Source organism: Mustela putorius, unplaced genomic scaffold, assembly GCF_011764305.1.
Source record: "Mustela putorius furo isolate JIRA1106 unplaced genomic scaffold, ASM1176430v1.1 tig00003858_pilon_pilon_pilon, whole genome shotgun sequence".
Taxonomy (NCBI): domain Eukaryota; kingdom Metazoa; phylum Chordata; class Mammalia; order Carnivora; family Mustelidae; genus Mustela; species Mustela putorius.
Genome location: NW_025422010.1, coordinates 28,220,701 through 28,244,609, shown reverse-complemented (window position 1 = coordinate 28,244,609; position 23,909 = coordinate 28,220,701). Strand labels below are relative to the sequence as shown.

Here is a 23,909-nt window from a genome sequence, read left to right as displayed (position 1 = left end):
CCCTTTGATTATGATATAGTGTCCTTCCTCATCTCTTATTATAGTCTTTGGCTTAAAATCTAATTGCTCTGACATAAGGATTGCCGCTCCTGCTTTCTTCTGATGTCCATTAGCATGGTACATTGTTTTCCACCCCCTCACTTTAAATCTGGAGGTGTCTTCAGGTCTAAAATGAGTTTCTTGTAGGCAGCCTATTGATAGGTTTTGTTTTTTTATCCAATCTGATACCCTGTGTCTTTTGATTGGGGCATTTAGCCCATTAACATTCAGGGTAACTATTGAAAGATATGAATTTAGTGCCATTGTATTGCTTGTAAGGTGACTGTTACTGTATATTGTCTCTGCTTCTTTCTGCTACTACTTTTAGGGTCTTTCTTTGCTTTGAGGACCCCTTTCAATATTTCCTGTAGAGCTGGTTTGGTGTTTGCAAATTCTTTCAGTTTTTGTTTGTCCTGGAAGCTTTTTATCTCTCCATTTTCAATGACAGCCTAGCTAGATATAGTATTCTTTGCTGCATATTTTTCTCATTTTGTGCTCTGAATATATCATGCCAGTTCTTTCTGGCCTCCCAGGTCTCTGTGGAGAGGTCTGCTGCCAATCTAATGTTTTTGCCCTTGTATGTTATAGACTTCTTTTTCTGGGCTGCTTTCAGGATTTTCTCTTTGTCGCTAAGACTTGTAAATTTTACTGTCAGGTGATGAGGTGTGGACCTATTTTCATTGATCTTGAGGGGCATTCTTAGCATCTCCTAGATTTTTATGTTTGTTCCCTTTGCCGTATTAGGGAAACTCTCTACAATAATTCTTTCCAATATACCTTCTGCTCCCCTCTCTCTTTCTACTTCTTCTGGAATCCCATTTATTCTAATGTTGTGTGTCTTATGGTGTCTCTTATCTCTCAAATTCTTTCCTCGTGGTCCAGTATTTGTCTCTCTTTTGCCCAGCTTCTTTATTCTCTGTCATTTGGTCTTCTATTTCCCTAATTCTTTCTTCTGCCTCATTTATCCTAGCAGAAAGGGCTTCCATTTTTTATTGTACCTCATTAATAGCTTTTTTTATTTGACTTAGTTAGATTTTAGTTCTTTTATTTCTCCAGAAAGGGCTTTTATCTCTCTGGAGAGGGTTTCTCTGATATCTTCCATACCTTTTTCGTGCCCGGCTAGAACCCTGAGAATCGTCATGCTGAACTCTAGATTGGTCATATTACCAATGTCTGTATTGATTAGTCCCCAGCCTTCGGTACTGCCTCTTGCTTTTTTTTTTTTTTTTTTGTGGTGACTTTTTCCGACTTGTCATTTTGTCCAGATAAGATTTGCTTTCTCCTCCTCTGGAATTCTGCTGTTCTCCTTGGTGAGTGAAGTTGGTCTTGGCTGGGTTTCTTGTTGATCATCTGGGGGAGGGGCCTGTTGTAGTGATTCTGAAGTGTCTTTGCCCCAGGCGGAATTGCACCATCCTTACCAGGGGCCGGGCTAAGTAATCCACTCGGGTTTGCTCTTGGGAGCTTTTGTTCCCTGAGTGCTTTCTGTAGAGTTCCCAAGGTCGGGATGAAGATGGCGGCCTCCCAATCTCTGGCCTGGAGAAGTCAAGAGCCTGGGGTCCCGCTCCTCAGTGCATCCTCAGAGAAAAGCGCCTAACTGTCCCTGTCTCCCTGGCCTCTGGTTGCGCTTGGATGAAAGGGCTCAATTGCTCCCACATGGAGAAAAGTGCCCAGCCGCTTCTGTCTCCATGGCCTCCAGCCACGCTCCAAGCTCACCCAGCCTGCAACCGGTTCAAGGTAAGCCCGAGTTGAGAGCTCACTCCTTGGCTTTGTTGCTGTAACCAGCTTCCCTGCTCTAATATCTGTGAGCTCTGCGACACTCAGACACCCCCCATCTGTAACCCTACGGGACCTGGGGTTATGCTGCCCCTGTGTGGGCTTCCCCCTGGTTTAGCCTCTGGAGCTATGTCCCTCCGTGGAGCAGACTTTTAAAAGTCCCGATTTTGTGCTTTGTTGCTCCGCTGCTTGCCAGGAGCTGGCCTCTCCCCCGCCATGGTCTATCATCCCATCACTTTGGATTCACTTCTCCTCAGGTCCTACCTTTCAGAAAGTGATCTATTTTCTGTTTCTAGAATTGGTGCTCTTCTTCTCTTAGATTTCCCGTTGGATTTGTAGGTGTTTTCAATGGTTAGATAAGCTATCTAGAAGGTCTCCTGCTACCTGATGTTGTCTCAGCCTGCTACTTCTCCTCCAACTTGACTCTCTTTTTCTGATCTACCACATTTTTAAGAGATGTTCCAAAGAAAGAGAAGATAAAAAAAATACAAGGGTAGTTAATCATCAGTCATATCTGGCAAATATTTCTTACATTCTTTCCTTTAACTGGTCTCTCACTCTCAGTAGATGATAGGTAGGTAGGTGGGTAAGTAGGTAGATAAAAGACAGATAGATAGATAGATAGATAGATACATACGTAATTTTTCATTTCCAAACTTTATTTGCTTTTCTTCCAAATCTTCTAAGTCATTTTATGATTCTCTCTTTGGTGTAGATATTTACAGCTTATCTTTTATTTCAACATAGTAAAAAATTATTTTAGTTTAGTTTTATTTTATCTACATGTAATAATTTAAATATGTATCATCTTTCTAATCTACTTTTGCATCTTATTCTCCTAGCTAATGCTTTTGCTGTCTCTTTTCCTTGTGCTTTTGGCTGTTTTTATTGATTGTCCATTTTCTTCTGAAAACTATTTGTGGAAAATCTTTGAGTCCTAATATAAAATTGAGTTAATCATTTGCAAACTTATATTTATGAAAGTTGTTCTCTTTCAATTTGTCCTTGGATATGCCCAGACTTTTTTCCATTTTCCAAGCCATGATATTCAAAGCTCTATTTTTTTTTTGAGTTGATTTATTCATTTGGCAGAGAGAGAAATCACAAACAGGCAGAGAGGCAGGCAGAGAGAGAGGGGGAAGCAGGCTCCCCACTGAGCAGAGAGCCGGATGTGGGGCTCGATCCCAGGACCCTGGGATCATGCCCCGAGCCGAAGGCAGAGGCTTTAACCCACTGAGCCACCCAGGCGCCCCTCAAAGCTCTATTTTATCAACATTTCTATATCTTGTATGATCTTTTTGGACTCTGGTTATAGGGTATATTTGTTGTAGAAAAGAAAATACAAAAAAGTGCAAAAAATCTAAAATCATTTCAGTAAATAGTGGTAATCATATTAATATATTGTTGACTTTTTTCATTCATGATGAAACTAATTATATGTCCTGCTTTTATTCCCAACATGATATAATAGAATTTTTATTGCATTGTTATGCAAATTATTATTATTTAACTATGTGTACAAAAGTCTATAATGTGGATTTTTTCGTAATTACTCTAAAATTTATGTTTAGGCTGTTTTTATTTTTATGACATAAATATTGTGATTTTTTCAGAAGTCTTTCTGAAAGTCTTTTTAGAATTTAAATTTATGACATAAATATTGTGATTTTTTTTCAGAAGTCTTTCTGAAAGTCCTTTTAGGATTTAAAGTAAATTTATAAAAATAGATTGGCTATATACTTTTAAATTCCTATTATCTTTAAAAAATAAAATAAATTCCTAATTACTTCTTTTTATAATAACTTTCTAAACCTACTTTCCAGAAAGACTATCATTTATTGAAGTTGAGCAATACATAATCTTGTTCTGTGATGTACCTGTGCCAACATTGAGTGCTATAGTTTTTTTTTAAATTTTGTTTCAATTTGATAAGTGAAAATTTATGTTCTCAATATTGTTTCAAACTCCATTTCATTGATCACTAATGAGGTGGAATATTCATACATCTTCTCTTGAATTCTGATTTTTCTATAGAATTCTTGTTGGGGATTTCAAGGAAGAAATAAAGAATTTAGGATCCAGAGCACCTTTTCTAAATTACTACAGTTTTAACACCACTAGCATTTGAAACTTGATTTTCTATATTCAGGTTCAGGATTTTTTTTTTTTTAATGTTACCTCATTTTTTAAAAAAAATTAATCTGGCTTCAATTTAACTGATGTTTAGCGGATGTTCAAATTCGCTTGACATATTAGTCCAATAACAACAACTCCCAATAGTAATCTTAATGTTAAAATGGCAATTCTCTTAGGGTACAGGTAAGGTTGTTGTGAGTTTGCACTTTGATTTTGTGTCTAGAGCTTAGAGCAAGTGCTTGATATGAGTTGTATGTCTGTCCCTGTCTGTGTGTTTTTACGTGGCAGGCAGATAGGAACAAACATTGAGGGTAGGGAACTAAGTGTTAGATAATGAATCATTCCAAAGGATTTGGACTCCGATGAAGACTATGGAAATCTTCTAAAGAAGCTGTATGGTTGCATTTCTCTTTTAAAGATAACACTTTGGTGGTAATTGGATGAGTTAAGATTTAATTAATGAGAAATGTATGGAGGAAAAAAAGAAAGGTTGGAGGGAAGATGTTCATATATTTGGTTTGGAATTGTGTATGGCATGATTCAAATGTAAGTGTGTAGATATCACTTTGATGCACAGGTCTGAAACTGAGGGAAGATGTTCATGGAGATGGAAGCTATGTTAAATGCAGAAGTGCTTTAAATTGGCAAGTGAACAATCTTATGTTTGCCACTTCATTTACTTCTTAGAAATTAGAATTTTCGTGAGGTAAAAATTTTGTGGGTTAAATTATAACACCAAACCATATGTAACTATAAGGTAAGGTTTCCTCAATATCTGATAGGTCAGAATCAAGAAATTTTATTAATGGCTTCTGGAGACTCTATCCACTAACAAAAACTGCTTTCTTATTCATTAGAAAATGAAACCTAAACCTAAAACCTAACCTAAACCTAAACCTAAAAAGACAAATATAAAATAGGAAACTTCTATGGAGAAAACACCAAATATGATTAACATTTATTAAAATGTATTTTATTATTTATTTTTTAAAATATTTTTCCAGATTTAATGAAGTATAATTCAGAAATAATAATTGTATATATATTTAAGGCATACAAGTGTTGGAGTTTTAATTAAGACTTTATTTTTTAAAAGCCAGTATGTCGGGGCGCCTGGGTGGCTCAGTGGGTTAAAGCCTCTGCCTTCGGCTCGGGTCATGATCTCAGGGTCCTGGGATCGAGCCCCACATCCGGCTCTCTGCTCAGCAGGGAGCCTGCTTCCCCCTCTCTCTCTGCCTGCCTCTGCCTACTTGTGATCTCGCTCTCTATGTCAAATAAATAAAATCTTTAAAAAAAAAAAAAAAGCCAGTATGTCACAGCAAAACCGAGAAGATGTAGAGACTTCCCACATACCCCCTGCTCCCACACATGCATGGACTCTCACATTATCAACATCCTTCACCACAGTGGTGCAGTTGGTACAACTGATGAATTCACACTGACAGAACATATTCACCTGAAGTCCATAGTTTATGTCTTGGTTAACTGCTGGTGTTTTACAAAACTCAATAGGCTTGGACAAATGTATAATGACATGTATCTACAATAATGGAATTATACAGAGTATTTTCATTGCCCTATATCCTGTCTATATCCTGTCTACTTTATATATCTGTATAGTTCTCTATATCCTATATCCTGTCTACTCATTCCCCAACCCTCCCATCCAAACTCTGACAACCACTGATCTTTTTATTGTCTTCATAGTTTTGCATTTTCCAGAATGACATATAGTTGGAATCATATAGTATGTAGTCTTTTCAATTGGATTTTTTCACTTACTAATATGCATTTAAAGTTCCTTCATGTCATTCATGGCTTGATAGCACATTTCTTTTTAGTATTGAGTACTATCCATATCTGGATGTACTATAGCTTATCCATTTACCTACTGATGATCATCTTGATTGCTTCCAAGTTTTGGCAGTTATAGATAAAGCTTCTATAAATATTGATGTGCAGATTTTTGTGTGGACAAAGGTTTCAGCTCCCTTAGATAAATACCAATAAACAAGATTGCCAGACTGTATGATAAGAATATATTTAGTTTTATAGGAAACTGCCAAACTGTCCTCCAAAGGGGCTGTATCATTTTTCATCCCCAATATTAATGAATGAATGTTCATGTTGATCCACATCCTCACCAGCATTTGGTACTGTCATTGTTCTGGATTCTGGCCATTCCAACAAGTGTGTAGCGATACCTTATTGTTGTTTTGATTTGCATCTCCTAATGACATATGATGTGAAGCATATTTTCATATACTTATTTGATATTATTGATATCCTTCTCTTCTTTGATGAGATGTCCATTAAGGTCTTTGACCTATTTTTAATTTTTTTTTTCCTTTCTATTGACTTTTCAGAGTATTTTTTATGTTTTGGATAACAAGTCTTTACCAGCTGTGTCCCTTACAAATATTTTCTCTGTTTGTGGGTTGTCTTCTCAATTTTTTGACCTTGGGTTTCACAAGAGTGAAAGATTTTAATTTTAATGAAGTCTAGCTTATCAATTATTTCTTTCATGGATTCTGCCTTGGTATTGTATCTAAAAGATCATTGCCATGTCCAAGCTCATCTAGTTTTTCTCTTATGTTATCTTCAGAAATTTTATAGTTTTCATTTTATATTTAGGTCTCTGATGCATTTTGGGTTAATTTTTATGAAAGGTATAAGGTCTGTGTCTAGCTTCATATTTTTGTACATGGTTGTCCAGTTGTTCCAATACCATCTGTTGAAAGGTAATCTTTGCTCCAATGTATTGCCTTTGCTTCTTTGTCAAAGATCATTTGACTGTATCTCTGTGGGTCTATTTTTGGTTCTCTCTTCTGTTGCATTGGTATATTTGTCTGTTCTTTCACTAATAAACCCTACTGTCTTGATTACTATAGCTTTATAGTAAGTCTTAGAAAAATATATTTTTAAAATTAGTAAATGTAGGAGTATATAAAATTTTGGAATATGATTCAATAATGAGAAAAATCAAGTTCTAATCAAATAAATAAAAATTTCTATTGTGATTATAACTAAATTCCTAATGTAATATTGTTTTATAGTTTATTAAATTATGTGAAGGTAATCATAATTTTTAAGTAATTTGTGATCATAAACAGCTCTATGATATAGTTAAACAAGAAAAATATTAAATAATCATTAAACTGTGTAGTGCTGGCCAAAATATAGATAGCTGGATAGTTGAAACATTTCTAGATATTAACAGTAGTTAATAAGAAGTAAGATTTTGGATTTTTCTTTTGATAGAGAGAGCAAGTGGTAGGGAGCAGAGGGAGAGAGAAGGTCAAGTAGGATCCATGCACAGTATAGAGTCCAACATAAGGCTTGATCTCACGAACCTGAGATCATAACCTAAGCCAAAATCAAGAGCCGGAGGAATAGAATTCAGCTACATAGAGCAACTTAGGTGAATCTCGTAATCATAATATTGAGTAAAAGACCCAGTAATAGTATATACAAAATGATCCTGTTCAAACTCTACCAAATTTTCATGGTGGTGATAGACATCAGGATTGCAGCTCCTGTTGGATGATAGTCACTGGGAGAGCACACATAGGAATTGCTGCTGACAGTGTTCAGTTTTTTCTGTCTGAATGAAGGTATTACTGGTCCATTCACAGTGAAATGTAATAAGCTGTATTCTTGGATTTGCATACTCTTCTTTATAAATGTTCTACTTCAATAAAATGTTATGTTTAAAAACAGATATTAAATTACATCAATTGTTAATTCAGTCCAACAAAAAATGCATTCAATAATTTATTAATCTATTATTGAATTCACATTACATGCATAAAGTTTCAATATCTCTATATGAAAGGGAAAGTTCCTGCTTTCAGTGAACCCCCCAGGTAATAATTATTATAGAAGCTAAACTTTCTTAGCAGCCTAACAAGTATGATTAGAAAAGCAGGAATGGCTTTAGCTAGCAGGAAATTCTGGACCTGCAGCCCATTTTAGCCATTAGTGACTTATTGCTTGTGATTTCTTTCCCCTATTCATTTCTGTGGTTTTCTAGACGTATTCTGCCTTCTATGATGATCTCAAATTTATTTAACTATTTTTCCTCATAGAAATAAGATAGCCTTGGTGATGTTTTATGCATAAAATAAAAAAAGATAAAATGTACACTTTTTGCATGGCTGCACACCCACTGCCTTATAAATGTTTGCAGGTAGAACATGTCTGTATTTGCCCTTGTTATTGAATCCTCAGGGACTAATCTAGTCAGTCACTAATCTACAGACACATTGTTGGTGTGCATTAAATACTTGTTGAATGGCATTTTTGATAGAAAATACTTATTTTTTATACACTATACATTATAATAGATACAAAAAATGATATAAAGGTCAATTGTTTTTATTATTCTGTGGTTAACATAAGAAATAGTTTCATGTATATTTATTTTTATTTTATGTAGTGATTTTATAATCTCATAGTTATGGCCAGTAGACCATTATAACTTTATGCTCATGAGGAACTTCATAATCAAGATTTATATTTAATGAAAATGTGGACCTAAATAGCAAATGCAAGTTTGTGAGAGTGTATATGTGTTTGTGCATGTATGTGTGTTTGTGTGTCCTGAACATTTGCTTTATATGAAATGTTGTTTAAATGCTGGGGATAGCATTTAAATTTACATTCTCCTAAATAGGTAATAAACATGTGCAATGATAATTTTTTAAAAATTCAGTCATTGATACTCTTGTGTTGAAGAAGAGAATTGGATAATGTGCTTGAGTGACGGGGCCAGGCAAGGATTGGGAGCTCTGCTTTAGCAAGAACCTTTAGGAACACCTGTCTCTAAGAAGGTAACATTTGAGTTGAGATTTGAATGAAGAAGGCATGCCTGCTTTGAGCTCATGGTGGGGGGGGGGGAAGTTGTCGAATAAAAGGAATGGAATTTGCAAAAGCACTGTGATGGATAAAGGTCCTATGTGTTCTGGAAACAGAATGGAGGTCAGAGTTCCTGGAGAATTGTATGTGTGTAGAGTAATTTAAGGAGACAAATGTTGGCAAAGCAGATAGGGACCAGATACTGCAAGCCCTTAAGTGGACTGTGAAAAGGAATATAGATGAAAACATTGAATGCATTTAAAGAATTGTACATTTTATTTAGAAAGATCTTTTGGGCAGCTTAGTGAAGGATGCACTTTAGTGCATATAAGAAGGATGACAGCTTTTTTGATAATTCAGAAAATTTATAATAATGATGACATAGATCAAAGTTTTTTTCAATAAAAATGGTAATAGCTGATTTCAGATATATTTTGAAGGAAGTGTGAACCAGATCTTTTGATAGATGGAATATAAAATGTGAGGGGGGAAAATGGTCAGGCTCTTTGCTGAGGTAACAAGGGATCAAGGAAAGTGTGTGGAGGATTTTGGAGAAGATACAATTATGTCTCTTTGGGCCATATTAAATTTCAGATTCTTAATAGTTCTTTAAATGAAATGAAAAGTAAAAATTAGATACATAGATCTATAGCACAGAGGTGAGGAAGACGTAAATTTTGAGTCACAAAATTAAAAGGACAGGATGAAGTGTCTAAAAAAGAGTAAGTAAATAAAACAGCAATGAGAATTTATATTTCCTGCAATGTTGATAATAAGAATGTAAGACTCTTGTAGATGGATCATAAATAGGGTAAACATTCTGTTGTGCTTATGACAAAGTAAAGGAAATCCTCAGGGATCAATGAAAGAAAACTGAACAACTTTAAGTTAAATTTTTATTTGATATTTGGCTGATCTGAAAATAGGAATTGGAGAGTAACTTTGCTGATCTTGGTAAACAGGATAATTAAATTTTAGTGACTTCAGATATAGGACATGGGCTGTGAATTCTGAGCAAGTAAGGGAGCTAGATAAAGTAAAGGCATTTGAATGGGTAGAGCAGAAAAAAATATACCCACAAGCAAAGGTAGAGACAAGAAAGTGTGTTTGCCTACGCCTGAAACCTGGGTTGAGAAAAACAAGCAAGAATGTTCTGGCTTTTTTCTTTTTTTTTCCCCATGATTGTTTGATATATTCATTTGTATATACCATCTAGGTGTTCTTAACCAAGAAATTATAATTTTAAGAAATTATCTTACTTTGATAAATATTCTCTAGAAAAATAAATTGGCTGAGGCCACACGAGATTTTCTCAGATAAAAAGTAAAGCTTTTAAAGATGAGCTAACAAAATGTAAAACAATAGGGAAGATTTCAACATGAATGAGAGCAGAAATAATCAGCAGTATATTTAGACCCCCAATAATTTCAAATGATAGTATTAGAGTAACTCTGCCTTAGTAAATTTAAAATGGTTAAAGGGAACAAAACAAACTTATAGAACACTGTCAAAACAGTTCAGGGAGGTTTGAAAAAGAACTCATCAAAACTTGTAGAGCTTAAAACTGGATTCATTTTGATTAAAATTAAAAATTTTAATCAAATTATTAAATAGCAAATGCAGCTGGGAAGGAAAAGAATCAGTATACTTGGAAACATGAAGAGGAACAAAGAATGCAGCAAAGAGAGCAAAAGAGACAAAACATATGGAAGAGATATTAAGAATTGTGGAGTAGAGAATGAGAAATAAATGAGAGAATGGGAAAGCAGTATTCAAAAAGACAATGGCAGTTAACAGTCCATAATTCTTTAAAGTATGAATCTTTAGATTCAGGAGCCGTAATAAATCCCAAACAAGATAAGCTCAGAAAGAAAACTAATTTTCTTTATACGACAGGTTACTCATATGGGCAGGAGAAGTTGAAGACATGATGTATTTTATCAAACCAATGTATTCTACCATGGTAATATCTGCAAACCACTTTCCTACCTCTTTACATTTAAGTGGTAAATGGTACTTCCTCTTTAAGGCCAACACCTCTTTCTCTGCTCTTGGTCTTAATCCCTTTTGCCCCATTCAGGATGTCATTTTTTTCTTATCACTTCTATTTCTGACATCTTCATTACTTTTTTTTTCCTTCAGTTCGTATTCATCATTAACCTTCTTCCAAGCTAAAATGAAAACCTTGCCTTTATTCTAGTTATATTTTCGGTAATCACACAGTATTTCCCTTACATTCCCATTAAAGTTTTCACATAATTAGCAATATTTGCTAGATTATTAACAGTATTTGCTTGACTATTAATCATTTTTTGACACACAGTGGTCTGGCTTTTGAAATGACCATGCTACCAAAATTTATCTCACAGAAGTTAAATACAACAAAAACAACAGCACATCTCCCTTTCTAAAATCCCCAGATGCTTTCAGTGTTATTGTTTGTCTTTTCTCCTCAGCATGTGAACCAAGCATTTGTGTCTCTGCCCTCTCTGAAGCTCTCCCTTTTTGAGATTCAGCATGTCACTCCCTTGGTTCTCCTTTTAACTCTGTGAAGCTATTCTCTCTAGGAATGTTACAGTGGCTCATTTAGCTCTGCCTGTCACTTATAGATTAGCTCAGAATTCTAACCACAACCCATTTACATCACTGGGTTGTACAAGTTGTGTTGTAAGTACAACAAAGTACACCATTGGTCTATTTTCAGTTCCAGAAATTTCATTTGCTCTCATTATCTTAACATATGTCGTACTTTTCTTTACTTTTTAATCTCTATCCACATCTTTATTTCTCCTGATAGTATCATTTTGACTATCTAGCCTCTCTCCTAATATCATATCTTGACACCATTACCCACCATGTACTAGTTTCCGGCATCATCCTATATGCCTCTCTACCTGCTTACAGCCAACATCTTACCAACTTCTTTGAGTACATCTTTTAAATGATGCTTTTCTGTCTGTTTTAATTATCAATGGAAAAAATCATGCCCTATTTGTCTCCTAATTGGAATATTAAAATAGGCTTCCAGCTAGTCTGCCAAGTTTGAGTCCTGAGATCCAGCATATACAACATTACCCTTGCAAATTACCTACAAAGAATGAAATGTTACTTTCAGCATCTTAAAAAAGCTTCAGAGTCTCCCTACAGACTGTAGCATAAAGCCTAAACTCCCAGACTGTTACATTAGACACTTTAAATCTGGAAATCTTCAGACTTCTGTCCTACCACTCTTTTCCATGATCTCAGTGTTCTAGCCTATTAAAATGCTAATGTATCCAAACTTATATTGTTTTAAGGTTTAATATTTGTCTGTGGTATTCTCTGATTGAAATTTCCTTCATTTTCCTTCCCTTCCACTTTTTCCTCCTTTTCTGGCTTTATATATATATATGTATATATACATATATATATATATTTGATCATTCATACAATAGGTCAAACATTAACTCTTCCTAGGTGCTTTCCCTGTTGGTAACTTGTTTTCCCATATCCCCTAAACAGGTGGTATTAAGTGCTTCTTTTCTATTTTTTTATTATACCTATGATTGCACCAAGATTATTATTTTGTGAGAATATAAATTGGGAAACTTAGTTTTAATTCATCTTTTTGTCCCAGTCACCTAACATAGCACTTAATATGCAATCAATGCTCGTAACTATTCATTTAACTAACCTTCTCTGATTCCATATACTTTTCGCCCAGGACTTGTCACACTGTGTACAGTTACTGATGGTTTGTTTATGTTTCCTCTCAGCTACGTGCTTTACTTTAAGGCATTGTCTGTGTTTGTGTGTATCTGCGTGCTTGTCTGTGTTCTTCTCAGTAGGTGTTAAATAAATAAATTAGTTCACATAATGAACTAATGAAAACTGAATATAAGTATTTGTTATCCTTATTTCTTTCTTTGTTTCAGTATATTTGTGCTCCTATTCTCTCTGTGATACGTTTGTTCTGATGTCACCTGTGATATCTCATTTTTCTCTAAAGTAATAGTAATGATTATTTACCTTTTTTATTTGTCTTTCTTTTTCTCAATCTCTTCTATTTCATTAAAACAGATGGCGCTATAATACAGATCCATGCTGTTGATACTTTCTGATTAACAAAAAGTGATTCATTAAATCATTTGTGTATGTTATTCAATATGTATAATTATAGCGTATATATTATTCTCAATGTACTTAAGCCTAATATTTATAACAACCTTAATGATAGGTATTATTAAGCAAATTTTACAGATAAGGAAATTGTGTATGAAACCATCCTCCCATATTACATAAAGAACCATTAGAATTCGATTGTGGGTGTATCTGAATCTAAAATTTATGTTCTTTCTCAGAAATACTGCCTCTTTATATCCACTAGGAAGCCTTGATTCCTGTCTCTGATATGTTGTAGCAAACTATGGACATGATATTTAGTACTTCCAAAACAAATCACAAGCCTATTTCTTTATTTACTTCTCCATCTCTATTTGCCTATACTCACTGCTTTCTCAAAAGAGTTCTGTTCTTTGTACACTTTTCTTTATTTTTTCTTTTTTATTCTTCCATTTACCTGAATCACTTTCCCCTTAATCCCAGCTTCTTTTTTCCTTAGGTCTAAAAATAATAATAAAAACTTTTTAAGCAAGTCACTGATGCTCGTACATCTATTAAATGCCCTCATGAAAGTTTCCTGGATTTTCACTGATACATATATTCCAAGATTCCACTAGAATACTGTCTCACTACTTGATTTCATTTCCAACTGTAACACTATTTGAAAAAATTACATAATTAATTCAGTGTATGATCTATTGTTCATATATAGTTCATTTTAAAAATGGCGACATTGAAAGATAGATGTCATATTTCTCAATAGACTTTGTTCATGACAGTGTATACAAATATTGGCAAGATGTTTTGGTGATGATAATGAAACATGGTTGTTTACCTTTTGTACAATGTATAACTAGTAATTTTGTCTTTCAGATAAGTCAGCATCATTTGGAAATGGACCTTTTACATATGACTCGTACAAGCATTTGACTTGTGAAGCAACTTAATTTGGTTGCTTATTCACATGATAGGCAGGCTTCAGTAACCTAAGTCAAGGAAAATGAACTTGTTTAAGATGATTTCAAATTGATTAATTTGTATTTCGTTTGCTTGAAGTTAACTGTGTGGTATGAATTTCTGTATAGCCATTTTCTTACTTTCAAGCTCTGTGAAATATATATATAGTCCTAATGCTCTACTGTACTTGAAGCAAGACAGTACCATTGTAACTGCAGTGATCCAAAGATAGGGTTGATAATCAGGGGAAATGAGCAAAAAAGCTATTGAACACCATAAAGACATACTGGTATATTTTATGAAATGTGTTTATCAGGAGTTAACAGGATAGTGATTTATTTATAGAGACAGCAATTAGAATATTATTGAAGTTGTTAAATAGCCTGGAATACTTAGAATGAATCCACAGGGTACTGTGTTTTTCATACTCGCTTAGCTATATTTTACCAGCCTATTAATTTGAGTTACTTCACAGGAGTACAGAATATGATTTTTTTTTTCAGCATTTCCCAGCATACTTTTCAATGAATGGTCTTAAGCTGTTTTGCTTTTATTAATTTTTTACTTTTTCAGCTATTGAAAGAGTAAATGCTTTATGCACCATTCAGATTAACTACTCACCCATATTTTAGCCTATTTTGGACATTTTTAAGGAATTAAAACTTTACAAATAAATTACTCTTCCCATTTCTCTCCTCTCTGTCTCTCTTTAGAGGCAGTCAGTTTGGTCTGTATTTAGTACATGCAAGAACTTGGATTCTCAAATTTTAGACTTCCACATTCCCAACAGTCTTTTCTTCCATCTCATACCAGTCACCTTCTCTTAGAATTTTACCCTTACATCTTATCATTTCCATTAATGGAGTCACCTCCTGGTCTCAATTTTAAGAATCCACCCTCTCACAACAGACACCACTCTTCCCAGCTTACTTACTGTACTATTACCCTCACTCCAACAACTATTTGACACTTCAAGATGACCAGTCTGTTATTCCTAATTTTTTATGTCCCACCTTTTTGTACTTCCTTCTTTTTTTTTCAGAATCTAGTTAATATCTGACCAAAATAAGCATTCATTTAAATAACCTTCAAATTTTATTTCAATGACTTGAAAAGCCCTATCGAACTAAAGCAGGATCCCAACAGCTGAATGTGGCTAAAGTAAAATACAGCTGTGTTAATTAATCTCACCTTGGGCGGATCCTGTTTTAGTGAGCCCTAAAGGACAAGAAGGTGGGATATAAAATATTAGTAGGGCCCTAAGAGTTAATAGAACATGTGATCTCTTCATGAAGAATACAAGGTTGTGAATATAGAATTCCCACAACCAATTCAGTGCCACTTGAGAAGGATAAATAATGTCAGAAAAAAATAGTCTTAATAAATTTTGATTAAGATATCTTATTTTTACAAACTTTATGAAAAATGTACAACCATTTGAAAACACTGTTAGAGATACTCAAAGAACTTTATAAGGGGTTGGGGTCATTTAGAGGCCCTCATATTTAAACTTCATTAGTACTGCAGTAAATTTGCTGCTGAGCAGAACTTGAATTCTCTAATTCTCAAGTGACATTCAGCACTACCCAAAAATTTTTAGAAAATTCAGTCTTTCTGAGAACTATTTCACATCTTATCACTCTTCATTCCTAACACCCACATTGCCCTCATTTTAATGCTAAAAATCTTCTGAAATAACTAATAGTGGACATAGAAGCAATCAAATGAGAATTGCCTCTTACTCTTGGTAGCCTATTTGCATCTGTGTTTACATACCCTGTGTTCCTCTCTATTAAAATATAATAGAAGCAGCTCTTACATAGGAGTTCCCATCACCCACACACTTGCGCCAAGTGGATGCCATTCATTCTTTTTTAAAAAAGATTTTATTTATTTATTTATTTGAGAGAGAGAGAGAGAAAGAGCATGAGCAGGGGTGGGGGTGTGCAGAGGGAGAGGGTGAAGTGATCCCAAGACCTTGGCATCATGCCTGAGCCAAAGGCAGACAGACACTTAACCAACTGAGCCACCCAGGTGCCCCTGGATGCTATTTGCTCTTCCACATTTAGTGGTTGTCATTATTTCTCTCTACTTTAATAGTATATGAACATTGCATAATATTGCTCATCTCAGAAAAAAATAAAACAAGATAAAATAGAGCCCTGCTTCCCAGCCCTTCTGTTCTTTAGAGCAAATCCTAAGTGCACATTCCTGTTTCCATGAACTCACATTCTGTTTTCTATTCAATCCATTCAAACAAGATTTGTCTCAAAGTATCATATTCTAGATCCAAAGTCATTCTTATTCATTTAAAAGTACTTTCATGTTTTATTTAGTTTTTAAATTAAAGTTTACATCATTTGGTTTTTACCTACCAAATTACATAAATTCCTTATGTATTTTGGATTTTAATGTCTTATCACATTTGTGGTTATCACATAAATGGTTTGAAATAGATTTTCTCTCAATAGTTACGTTGACTTTTCAAATTATTGAGGGTTGTTTTTTTTTTTCAAATTATTGTTGTTGTTTTCAAATTATTGAGGTTTTGTTTCTTTTGTTTGCTGAACAGAAGCTTTTTAATTTGACATAGTCTCACTTGATGTTTTACTTTGTTTACTGTGCTTTTGGTGTCATATGTAAAAAGAAAATTTAACAAAAAATTGCTAAGACCAGTGTCAAGGAGAGTCTTCCCTATGTTTCCTCTGGGAGTTTTATAGTTTTAGTTCTTGCATTTAAGTCCTTAATCTATTTCAATTTAATTTTTATAAGTGCCATAAGATAAGGGTTCAGCCAATTTCATTCCTTTTTTTTTTTTTTTTAATTTGATAAACAGAGATCACAAGTAGGCAGAGAGGCACGCAGAGAGAGAGGAGGAAGCAGGATCCCCGCTGAGCAGAGAGCCTGATGCGGGGCTCCATCCCAGGACCCTGAGATCATGACCTGAGCCAAAGGCAGAGGCGTTAACCCACTGAGCCACCCAGGCGCCCCAATTTCATTCTTTTGAGTGTGGCTGTTCAGTTTTCCCAGCACCACTTATTGAAGAAATGATTCTTCCCCCATTGTGTGTTGCTGGCTTCCTTGTCAAAAGTTTTTTTCTGGGCTCTTCATTCAGTTTTATTGGAATATGTGTTTGTTTTTTATGCCAGTATCATACTGCTTTGATTACTGTAGCTTTATAATATTGTTTGAAATAAGGAAGTGTGATACCTCTTGCTTTGTCCTTCTTTTTCCAGATTGCTTTGGCTATTCGGAGTCTTTTGTAGCTTTGAGAGTCATTGAATCTCTAGATTGCTTTGGGTAGTGTAGACATTTTAACATTATTAAATATTCCAGTCCATAAGCACAGGTTATCTTTCCATGTCTTTGTCTTCCTCAGTTTCTTTCATCAGTGTCTTATGGACGGTGTCAGTGTATAGATCTTTCATATCCTTAAATTTTATCCAACATAGTTTATTATTTTTGACACTATTGTAAATGTGATTGTTTCATTTTTTCAGATAATTCATTGTTAGTATATAAAAATGCAACAGTTTTTTGTATTCTGCAGCTTTACTGAATTTACATATTCTAACAGTTTTTTGGTGGAGTTTTTTAGGGTTCTTTCTATATAAGATTATGTCATCTGCAAACAGAAAATTTTAACTATTCGTTTCTAATTTGTATTACATTTTATTTCTTTTTTTTGCTTAAATGCTCTAAAACTTTCAGTACCATATTGAAAAGATAATGTAAGTGTGGGCACCTTTGGCTTGTTCCTGATCTTCGAGGAAAAACCTTCAGCTTTTTATACTGACCATGATATTAATTGTGGGCTTGTCCTATGTGACCTTTATTATGTTGAAATACATTCCCTTTATATACAGTATTTTGAGAGCTTTTATCATAAATGGATGTTGAATTTTGTCAAATGATTTTCTGCTTCTATTGACATAATCATGTTTTTATCCTTAATTCCACTTAAGTGAGGTATCACATTAACTGATTTGCATATTTTAACCATTGTAGCATCCCAGAGATAAAACCCACTTGGTTATTATATATGATCCTATTAAATTGTTGTTGAATTCAGATTTCTAAAATTTTGCTGAAGATTTTTGCATCTATATTGATCAAGGATATTGGCCTATAATTTTCTTTTATTGTAATCTCTTTGTCTGGCTTTGTCTATGTTTGTTGGCTTCATAAATTGAGTTCAGAAGCGTTCCCTCTTCTTAAATTTTTTAGAGGAGTTTGAGAACAAGGGGCATTGATTCTTCTTTAAATGTTTGGTAGAATTTACCAGTAAAGCCATAAGGTTGGGTCTTTTTTTAATTAGGAATTTTTGATTACTGGTTCAGTTTTCTTATTCATTGGTGATCCGTTCTGATTGTCTATTTTTTTCATGGTTGTCTTGGTAGATTATGTGTTTTTAAGAACGCATTTCTTCTGAGGTATCCAATTGTTAGCACATACATAATTTTTCATAATAGTAGTTTCTCTGATCATTTGTATTTCTATGTTATTAGTTGTAATGTAGCCCTTTAATTTCTGATTTTATTTATTTGAGTTTTCTTTCTCTTTTTAATGTAGTTAAAGGTTTGTCAGTTTTTATGTATTTTTTTAAAAACCCATTTTTTTGTTGGTGATCTTTTCTATTAGCTTTTAGTTTATTGCACTTGTCTTTGCTGTGGTTGTTGTCAACTTTTCTTCTAACTTTGGGCTTAGTTTGTTCTTACTTTTCTAGTTCTTTGAGATGTAAAGTTAGGTGGTTTGAGATATGTCTTTTTCTTTAATGTAGGCACTTACTATTTTCAATTTCCCTTTTAGAACTGCTTCTCATATGTTGTGTTTCGATTTTTTTTTTAATTTTTTCTTTACCCATTGGTTGAGTTTTTGGTTTCTGGGTCTTTCCTTCCCAATGCTGTAGTGCCTTCTAAAAACCTATAGCCTTTATCAGTAAGTTGGTTCTTTAACAAATAAGTACAACTGATCTAAAACCCCTCCAGTGATGCAGTGAACCTTGCCCAGGCAACACATACCTTCAGCTAGTTTCTTGCTGATTCTCCTCCACTTTTACTTTGCTTTCCAGTTTTATTTCTATTCTGTAGAGATGTTTACCTTATTTGTGAACGTAGCTATGTCTTCTTTGTATTTTCTTCTTATCTTGTATGCCTCAATGGTATGTTTCTTGAAAAAGGTGGTATCCAGTCTAATGTCATACTTTTTCCCTCTATTAACTCTTTCTCCTTCGCTACTGGTTTTCTTTTTGTTTTTTCTTTGTTTGTTTGTTTTTTAAAGATTTTATTTATTCACTTGAGAGAGAATGCATGAATGGCAGGGAGGAGCAGAGGGAGAAGGAGAAGCAGACTTCCCGCTGAGCAGGGGAGCCCAATCAATGTAGGGCTTGATCCCAGGACCCTGAGCTCATGACCTTAGCCAAACACAGATGCTTAATGGAACCACCCAGGTGACCCTAATTTTCTTTTTGAAAGTTTTGTTTTAGTTACTAGTTTTCTTTTGTTAAGTTTTGTTTCTCCTTTTCATGGACTGCATTTTTCTCATATTTGATTATTCTTAATAGCAGTGTTTTATGGGATTAAAGGGATGGATTGTTATAGAAGGAATGAATTCTCTGAAAGCTGAGCATTTGAGGTCCCCAGGCCTTTCTTATTGAGATCCTTCTGAGGTTGAGCACAGCTTGACAAGAGTAGCCAACAGGAAAAGTAGGAAAATAAGTATAATTTTGGGTCATATTCTTTGTACTCAAGTTTTAGTTAAGTATCTGATTATTTTATATTTTTGGCAACATTAAAACATGCTCTTCTTCCTTTTTTACTATTATTAAGCATATTTGCCTCAATATATATTCTCATGGAATAATCATATTGTTGTTTTTTTTTTTTTACAGTATAAAGAAAAAAGCAGAATTTGAGTCTGAAATCCAATCTTTGATGAAACTAAGGTCCAAAAATGAAGACTTTCTTAAACAACTATACAGGGAAGCTTATCAGCTGGGTGCTGTTTTCCACCTAACCAAATTTAAAACAGAGGAATTAGAAGAGAAAATAGCAGAAGTGAGAAGAAAATTCAAGGTTTGTATCTCTGTGTTCTACTTAGTTGTAAAAAAAAAAAGGGGGGTAATTAACCAGTTTTATTGATTTGTTGATGATAGTTTGATTTTAATTTAAGCTATAATAGCTTTTTAAAATAATTACTCCTTCTAATAAATCTGAATAAAATAATTTCTCTTTAGACGCCCAGCACGAATGGAAGAGGAATGGGGCTCCATGTAGCTAATCAACACTTAACATCTGCTTTTTGCTATTACTGACCCTAAACTACCTCGGTCACCAGAAGAGTGGTGCTTGGCTTAAACTCATCCTGTATATCTAATGTGTAGTTGCTGGGAAGTGCCCTTGCACCTTACTGATATAAGGAAAGGGATTACCTACATCAGGCCTGCAAGTTACTGGATTCCTGAGCACCAAGCAGTGCTTAGTAGACCTCAGTGTTTCTACAGAAACTACTGGTCGTAGGCCTCAAATCTATTTCTAAGTGAGAAATGTTACGAATAGCCACCCCTGCCATTTGGTATAGATGCTAACAAAGTCAGCTCCCATTTTGCCCCACATAAGGGAGCACCTTAACAGGCTACTTCTGTCCATCACACATCATACTCACACTGCTCCCATCCTTGGCATTTACTTATTGAATACTTGTTATCTACAATTATTTATAAAATACGGGATCTGTGTTCTGTGTTCAAACCTTGCAATAGCATTTCATTCAATGAAGACTTTCTCTTATGCTTTCTAAATTTAGGAGGCTTAGATTGTCTTCCAATAAATGTGTCTATACCTGAGAGACTAGGAATTTGTTCCCATACTGAATCCAGCTGTTCGATGGACTTGGTGTATTGTACCTCTGTTCCTTCCCATGGATTACTCAGTGGGTTTTTTATGCCACATATGTTCCAAAATTAGTATGAAAGAAACTATTATAGTAAAAATTAACCTCAAGGTTATTTTAAAAATATAAAGCATATGATTTAGCATATATAATAACATTGTAAATGTTATTTATAATTTTCTTTAATTTTTCATTAGTCTGTGTTTCTCTATGGCCAATAATTAATTTTTTTCCATTGTGGATATCACTAAAGACATCAACCACTAATTTGGCCACTTAACAATGTTTCTTAATTTTGTCAATTGACAGGAAAGCTTTGTTCACATATTTATCTCATAGCTGTCACAACCTGCCTTCAATTCTTCAGCTATATGACTTCACTAGCCTGAGGCACTCTTCTATTAAGAAGGATATTATATTGAATTGTTTATTCTTTTCTAAGTTTTCCTGATGCCATAAAATACAATTTATAGGTTGATTGCAAATTTGACGTGACTCTACTATTCTTGCTTTACCAACCTAAGACAAAGTGTAAGTGTCACCTGGTTTTATTCAAGAAAAACTGAAGAAATTGTTAATCAGGTTCTTTCTCTATCCTTTGGTAGCTAAGATAGAGAAAGAAGCAACAGAAAGAAATTGTGCATTTTAGGAAACAATTCCCCATTGCTAAACACCTCCACTAATGTCTGAGCTGAATATATAAGGCATTATTTTTCTCTGATGTATACATGTATATCTGTGTCAGAGTCATAATGAATTAAAAATAAATTTCTAGATAGTCCCTAGATAATTCAGGTTTGGAGTAATTCAGGTTTGCCATTTTGCCTTTGTAATGACCCCACTGTCTTCCATTGACTAAGTAATAAAAATCTATATAATTTTCTGAGTCTTGGTATCGTGTTTTTCTCGCAGGCAACTTTGTATATTTGTTGATTCTGCCCTTAATTCATGTCTTCTAGAAATTATAGTATTACCACATCTGAGCTAGCCTTGAGAAATAAGCTTTTGAAACCTTAGAAGTAGAACTTTTGAGTTACATTTCCCCTAATTAATGTACCTATACAATGCTCAGTAAGATTTGGGCAGTCTTAGACTAGCGGCAACCCCGAACAATCAAGATATTTAACAGTTTCTGGAACTTTCCAGCTATTACAGATGACTTGTCCATTTTTTCATACCTTCAATCCCAATAACTGACCTATTCAGAAAAGACAGTTAGCCAAGTCCCAGGATAAAACTATCCACAGGGATCAGAGGTAAATTGGTAAAAGTGTAATACCTATTCAGTTATGTTATTGATGGAATGAACAGAAAATCATTCAGCGTTGTCTGAAGAATGTGATATTGTAACAAGAAAAATCTTCAAAGCTTTTTATCAGATATTAAGTACTTCTCGACATTTAAATAGAAGGCTTTTGTGGAAGCTGCAGGAATTTGGGGAGTTTTGGTGGAAAAGAAGAACATCAGGCTACTCTGGTTTTAGGTTAAAATCACAGTACTAGAATGAATTGGAAACTTAGTATAAAAGAAGAAAGAAGTTGAAAGGAAGACCGTTTTCTGCAAGGTTACTGTAGGCTACTCTTCATACATGTTAATTCAGTGTTCATACTACTGTAAAGGTGTTATTAGTATGTTCATTTTGGGATGAAATGATTTGCCCAAAGTAGCATAGTGTTTAAGCAGCTGTGTAGAATTCAGGGACAAGTTTTTCTGATGCTGAAGTTGGTATAAACTAGTCAGTCAGACACTAAGGAGGTATGTATGCCAATCAAAAAAGATTCATTCAGGCTCAAAATTTCAAAATAACCATATTAGGATCACCTTTTAGACTTTATTTTTTTAAGAAATTATTATGATCCCCACAAAACTGAAAGAAAATAGAGAGACTCCCCATATACCCCTGACCTATGCATAGCCTCCGCCATTGTCAACATCCCCCATCAGAGTGGGACATTTTTTACCAGGGGTGAACCTACATTGGATAACCATAATTACCTACAATCTATAGTTTATATCATAGTTCACTATTGGTGCTTTTGTGTACATGCCTAGATTTTCAACAAATATATAATAATTGTATCCATCATAGTAGTATCATATGGAGTATTTTCACTGCCCTAAAAATCACTGGTGTCCTACCTGTTCATCCCTTCTCCCACTGATGGCAACTACTAGTATGTTACTGTCTCCATAGTTTTGCCTTTTCCAAAATATCATATAATTGAAATCATGCAGTATGTAGCCTTGTCAGAATAGATTCTTTTACTAATATGCATTCAAGATTCCTTCATGTCTCTTCATGGCTTGATAGCTCATTTCTTTTTAGCACTGAATAGTATGCTATATCTGGATTGCCATAGTTTATTTATACATTCACCTACTGAAGAACATCTTGGTTTCTTTCAAGTTTTGGCAGTTATAAATAAAGCTACTGTAAGTATCCATGTACAGGTTTTTATGTGGACATACATTTTCATCTCCTTTGGGTATGAATGAAGGAACATGATTGCTGGATCTTATAATTAGTATATGTTTAGTTTTGTAAGAAACTGCCAAAATGTCTTACAATGTTACTGTACCATTTTGCATTCCTACCAGCAATGCGTGAGAGTTCCTTCATTCCAAATCCTTGCTAATAGTTGATGTTGTCAGTGATTAGGATTTTGGCCATTGTTTTTTGTTGTTGTTGTTGTTGTTGTTTTGTTTTGTTTTTTTAAGATTTATTTATTTATTCGACAGACAGAAATCACAAGCAGGCAGAGAGGCAGGCAGAGAGAGAGGAGGAAGCAGGCTCCCTGCTGAGCAGAGAGCCCAGTGCGATGTGGGGCTCGATCCCAGGACCCTGGGATCATGACCTCAGCTGAAGGCAGAGGCTTTAACCCACTGAGCCACCCAGGCACCCCGGATTTTGGCCATTGTAATAGCCATGTAGTGGTATTTCATGGTTTTTTTTTATTTACATTTCCCTGATGACAGATGATGTATAGCATCTTTTCATATGCTTGTTTGCCATTCTGTATCTTATTTGGTGAGTTGTAACTTAAGTTCTTTGCACCCCCCCCTTTTGAAAGTACTCTCTACACCCAACATGGGACTTGAACTTACGGCCCTAAAATCAAGAGTCCCATGACTGACTGAGCCATCTGGGTGCCTCA

General features: G+C 34.5%; 1 protein-coding gene across 2 annotated transcripts in view; it reads left to right on the top strand.

Annotated features, from left to right (window-relative positions):
- CCDC178 (coiled-coil domain containing 178) overlaps positions 1–23,909 on the top strand; it is a 442,343-nt gene that overhangs the window by 131,131 nt on the left and 287,303 nt on the right. For both annotated transcript variants that reach the window (XM_004742898.3, XM_004742897.3), the window contains one exon: positions 19,754–19,937. In XM_004742898.3, the coding sequence (XP_004742955.1) occupies positions 19,754–19,937 (184 nt within the window). The remainder of the gene's footprint in view (positions 1–19,753; positions 19,938–23,909) is intronic.